Below are 5,895 nucleotides of genomic sequence, written 5' to 3' on the forward strand. Positions count from 1 at the left end.
TAGGCAAAATATCAAAGAGATGGCCACATCCTAATCCTTGGTAACTGAATACGTTGTTATGAGGCAAATGAGAATTAAGGTTGCCAACCCTAACACAGGGCAATATCTTGGATTACTGTGGGCCTAGTCTAATTGCAATGTTTCTTAAAAGAGGAAGGCAAACAAGGGGAAAATGGACATAGCAGGAAGGATTCAGCCCAACATTGATGACATTGAAGATGAAGGAATGAGGCCAAAAGCCAAGGAATTTGAACAGCTTCTAGAATTTGGATATGACAAATTTTGTCCTCAGAACATCCTGAAGGATTATAGCCCTGATTGTTGAGAGCCTGATAACACCTGGTTTTAGCCTGGTGACACCTAACTCAAACTCAATCTCCAAAACTAATAAGATTTTCAGATATTAACTTTGTGGTAATTTGTTGAATAGGCAAAAGTGCACTATGCATCACATTTATCTCCATGGATTACTTGAAAACCTGATTCATGTATTAGAAAACCAATTTACATCCATAACAGATTGTCACTAATTAGTCTTTTATTTGAAGTAGCAATGTAACTTGTAGATAGTATAGATGCTGTGTACTCAAATTCCTTTCACAGGACAATGATAGATTTTGTCCAAGATCCTCCCTGTCCTAGATATCCCTGTCTTTACCTTCCAATCTGCTATATGCTAAAGAACATGTCCAGGGTGTAATCAATGGGGGAAAAAAACCTGAACTTTGATATATGGGGATCTTTGTACTCCTTTCAAAACAACTCCTTCACTCTTCTGGGGCCTCCATAACTAATTTTGAAGAGATCTAAAGTCTGGAATTTAGAAGTTGAACTGTTGCTTGCCTCCTCTACATCTACGTCCAGCCTTATTAGCTGCCTCAAGCTGCTGAAGTGCTATAGAAGTTGAACGACTTGTGTCTAAAACACTTTCTTTCATAAAGAGTGATTACTTCAATCTAGGAGACTCCCAACTATATACCTTAGCAATCTTCAGGTCCCATTTAGACCTCCTTTTAGATACACTGTATTCTGAATAACAGAATTCCCTAAACTTTTGGACTTCTCCACACCATTAAAATTCCAACTCACTTCATTAAAAAGGCTTTTAGGATTAGGATTAAGAACATCAACACATTCTTGGTTTAACACAGCTATATCAAAACCATACCCAAAAAAGGGGTAGAACTCAAGTTGGTAAAGATGAGACTGAAAATCAATGCCTCTATGTGATGTGAGAAAGTCTTAGTATAAATCATTTGTTCCCAACAAAGACACCAGGTACTACAGATCCACTGTCTTGAAGGCAAGAAAAGGCATTACAGTAATGATGCATGCTTGGTATCAGAAGAATTATTAAATCCCTGTATTACAAAGAGCTCTTACAAAATATGACCACCACAGAATACACATGGCTTTCTCCAGAAGCAGATTGTTTCAATACAGACTTTCTCGTGTTGTATCACATCAGAACAAGACTTTCAAATCCTACAAGTGTACTTTAAAGCATGTACTATTTACTAATTGAAGGAACAAGGTCATTATACTTGTGAAAGAAATCTGGAACTGAATCTTATGTTCAATGCAGAAAATTATTCAAATTTTTGCAGATAAAGTCATAGTAAATAGTTTAGGCAAGGCTGGTGCCCCTCAGAGAAGACTGAAATGGCCAAGTGGGCTCAGATCACCAAGGGTCAATACCTTTCTAAAAGACAAACAGGAAAAGTAGGCCAATTCTTGAGGGCAAATCAACTTTTCCATCCTCAAGATCAATGTCTGAGGTATATAACCCTTTTGCTATTGAGGAAAAGGGCTTAGCATCCTATGTGGAGATTTCACTTGGCATTGAGTTATAACACTAAGAAGTATTCAAAAACTATCAGCCTCATTTATTGAGGAGGTAATTGCCAGGATCCCAGCACCTCTTTTTTCCTACCAAATCTATGAGTACAATCAGTAGAAAATCAATTTTTGTACTTTTAATGAGTTTAAAAGTACAAAAGTAATTAGATACAAATACAGAAAAATGTAATTAAAACCATTTTTAAAATGAACAATTCAAATGTACAATAGCAAAATACACCAAGGTACTGTACACACTACAGCAATTGTTCCTAAACTTTATCAAGTATCACAATCACCATCTGATTGCTGCCCTGAATTTCTGGATCAGCAGGTCTACAGTGGAACCCATTCTGCATTTCTAGTTAGTTTACTATGCTCCTGTTTTGCTGTTAAAGCCACTGCATTAAAACATGAAAAGCAACAGTTCGTCTTGTAGGAATGATCAATGCTCATTGATCAAGAGATCTGGGATTGAGGTGTGTCAGATTTAGAAAGGAGGTATCCCCATATGTTTCTATTTGAACTTTGCTTGTGGGATAGTAACTTCTTCATCTCTGGGATAGAGTTTGGAGTTCTATGGAGGAAATGGTAGTGAGGGAGGAAGTCAAGGGGATGTGTGAAACAAGGAGTCCGGTTCTACTATTGTGCGTGAGGGGTTTTTCTTGCCTTGGTGCTACAAGACTGGGAGCTCTCTCCCCTTGTTAATAGCTCTTCAAAGATCTCATCATGCATGTAAAAGAAGATGTAACCTGTGCAAAGCCTAGACTTCTGCACTTGGACCTCTTGGATACTAGATACCTGTAAATCATTGTAAGTGAACCAGAGGTGCCTCTTAAAGTCATAGGTATCAGTGATATAGTGACCTGAATGGGTGGTACTCCCAATATGGCTGATAACACCAATGAGCCTATAAGTATGACGGTCTCTTTTATTGGCACTTCTTTTTGGTTCCTTTGGTTCCTTGGCTTTTGATTCTGTCTTATCTAAAATATCCTTATCTTCAGGGTTCCTATTGGCATCCACTGAACATAAGGAATTCACATCAGGCTTCTGGACATTTAATTCTGTAGGTCTGAGATTCTGTGTGTGCTCCTGAACATTTAGCTTTGGAAGGCTCTGAGGAACTGCTTGTTCAAGGGCTTGCTTATGGATTCTCATGCTATCACACTGCTGGGTCTGTCTGACCACATTTTGGAATATTCCAGGAATGCTGGGATTTTTATCTTCATACAAATCTTCAGTAGTCTCACTAAAACTACTAAAATCTAACTCTATAAATCCATTAGTTTCCTCATGTTTCTTTATTTCTGTATTTTCAGATACTTCTTGAAAATGAGCTTCTGTGAGAGATGTGTCTGGGCTGGGTTTACCTCTATCTTTGCAAATTGGAGAAAGGGAGGTATCTTTCGCATAATTCATAGAGCCAGCAGATAGCTGTTGTTCAGTAAGCGTTACATTTCCTGAGGATGCCAATTCTGACTTTATTATATTCAGTTTAGAATTTTTTTCCAAGTCTTTTTGCTGCTGCTCTCTACCTGCCCCTTTTAAGAATCGCTGAAATTTTTGTGGTACAGATTTCTTATTTGATCCAATGTGTAAAGGCAGGGAATCTTTGGATTTTGAGGTCGACTTTGTTGCAGGCATTGTTAAGTTGAGAATTCCAAAACTCATTTTTTGAAAAATTTTTAGTAAACGGAAATCCTTAATATGGGCATTCTCGCTAAGTGGAAGAGGTGGTTTTGTGTTCTCATTGCAATGAGAAGACAACTTTAAATAGGTGGGAATAATGACTTCCTGCTCATCTTTCCTTAAGGACCAATACTCATTCAATCTATAGCGTTTCAGATGAACAATAAGGACCCTCGGTAGCCTACTGAATTTGTGTACTGCAACAGACCTATTGTGATTACACTGCTCACACTTATACTCAAGCTCTTCTGCATCAAAGAAAAGGTCAAAAGTAGATTGAATAGACAAAGGATCGGCTTTTGTTCCTTGGGGAAGGTTGATGGAGAGATAGTTATTTGGTTCTGTCTTAAGAACAGTCCGGCCACATGATTTACAAAAAATAGAGCGCAGTATCTCAAACTCAAAATTTGTGATGACAGGACAAACAATCATTTTGGTGGGAGAATAAGCAAACAAAAGCTTTTCAGGCGAATCTTCCTCCGATTCAATTTTAGTCTTCCACATTAAGCTTAATCTTTGCATGGTCTCCTTCATCTGATCTAAACAAAGACTTAAAAACTCATGAGCATCATTCTGTACATTGCCAGAGAATATATCTGCAACTAGTGAAATGGCTTTTTTAATACTCACAAGTAACTTCTCCTTTGTTGCTATATTATAAATATCTTTCAAAACAAGCAGCTGTGCCAAGCACAAGCTAACAGCATCATGGGGAATTTTACCCCATGGGAAACCCTGATTGAGTAAATCATTAACAAAGGATGGAATTGAACATAAGGATTGTAAAACTGCATTCATATAACATGTGTTTCCCAAATTGGGGAGACCCTGCCATACTTTCTCTGGGAAAAATGTAACAGACTTCTCAAGTATATCCCACTCTGGGATATACTCACCATAACTTGTTTCCCAAAAAAATGGCACAAATACTTTCTCAGTGATAATGTGGGGAATAGTAACATCTAGGTAAGGATTTCCAAAAAAGCTGGTCACAAATGAAGATTCAAATGGCAATTTCTTTCTCTCTCTTAACTCTCTTGCCTTCAATTGTTTCTCCCAAGTGTGGCTCACATACTTCCAGGGATTTATCTTGTATGTGCTTCTTTTGAAGTAATTTTCTTTCATGAGTTTCTCATTTTTATTCATCTCTAAATCAGATGCTAGTATTCTTTTCCTCTTCCCAAAATGATGTGCAAATAGCCCTTTTCTAATAAATGATGATTTTTCTGCAAACAAAGACATCTTCTGAATGTAAGAGGTTCTTTCTTTGACTACCTCCAGGTGTCCACTACTTGATGTCTTATAAACTTTGTGTGATGAAGTTTTACTGATCCCCTTCTGTATGGTTGTGCTGGTAAAGACGCCATCCTCCTTGCCAGGTTTCATGGGTGGTTGATCCCCAACTTGATGGACTCTGTCTAGGAGTGTCTTCAACTCTCTGGCATGGGTGGATGATAATCTCTCAATAAACAAGAAGTCATTATTTTGGAAAGTTAAATGCAGGTGATTTTCATTTTGTCCATAGGATCTAAAGGCCACACTTTTAATATTATCACTCAGCTGAAAAGTTTTAACTTGTCCAGTATTGAAATACAGCATCAGTTTAACTTTTTTCTTTCCTTCCACCATTTCAATGAATGCTGCTGTTGATTTAGACATCCCTGTCTTTGTGTTCCATATTTGGACATAACCATGTACCATTGTGGCAGATGACATTTTCTTTACAGAGAAAGTCCACGTATCCTGGTTTACTGAAAAATCTTGAAGTTTCGATGTTTTCAGAATTCACCTAAAGAAACAACACCAAAATAAATGGTTATTTAGTTCTCTGTGCAGAATGATACTATTTACAGTATGAGTTTTATGTGAAAATATCTTCAGATTCTGAATAGCTAGACCTTTAGTGATTAAAATAATGTTTTTTATTATAGTTGCATGCAGGTCCAGAATCTTGATTCCCAAGATAAGATGACTCTTTAAAAAAATAAATCAAGTTTTTTTAAACTATTGGAGAAAAAAATGTTTCTTAAATCTTTCCACCACAATATCAGATCATATTTTGATTAAATTTCCAACTTCAATTGGGATTATTAAATACTTAGTAGACTTTCAATACATAGGTAAAAATCATACTGAATACTGTCTCAAGTGCATATATAATGTGATTTTTCTGTCATAGAATGATCACATGGGGCAACTACAATAAGTGAATAAGAAAACAGAAGTATTATGTGATCCTTAACCCAGAAACAGATGACTATCCCTTGATATCTAGAGGACTTCATACATGGGCTACTCAAAACAAACTGATCTTCCTCATTCCAAATCCAGTTATGTTATTTTCTTTCACTTGGCAATGAGGAA

At 36.8% G+C, this 5,895-nt stretch overlaps 1 protein-coding gene across 1 annotated transcript; it reads right to left on the minus strand.

Moving 5' to 3' along the window:
* Positions 1 to 2,481: 2,481 nt before the first annotated feature.
* Usp26 (ubiquitin specific peptidase 26) lies at positions 2,482 to 5,232 on the minus strand. Its single transcript, XM_077106506.1, has one exon. It carries the CDS (start codon positions 5,230 to 5,232, stop codon positions 2,482 to 2,484), a length of 2,751 nt encoding a protein of 916 aa, XP_076962621.1.
* Positions 5,233 to 5,895: the final 663 nt, after the last annotated feature.

Source organism: Callospermophilus lateralis, chromosome X, assembly GCF_048772815.1.
Source record: "Callospermophilus lateralis isolate mCalLat2 chromosome X, mCalLat2.hap1, whole genome shotgun sequence".
NCBI lineage: Eukaryota > Metazoa > Chordata > Mammalia > Rodentia > Sciuridae > Callospermophilus > Callospermophilus lateralis.

Coding starts and splice junctions, on each gene's coding strand:
- Usp26 (XM_077106506.1), bottom strand. CDS start 5,232: ATGGTACATGGTTATGTCCAAATATGGAACACAAAGACAGGGATGTCT.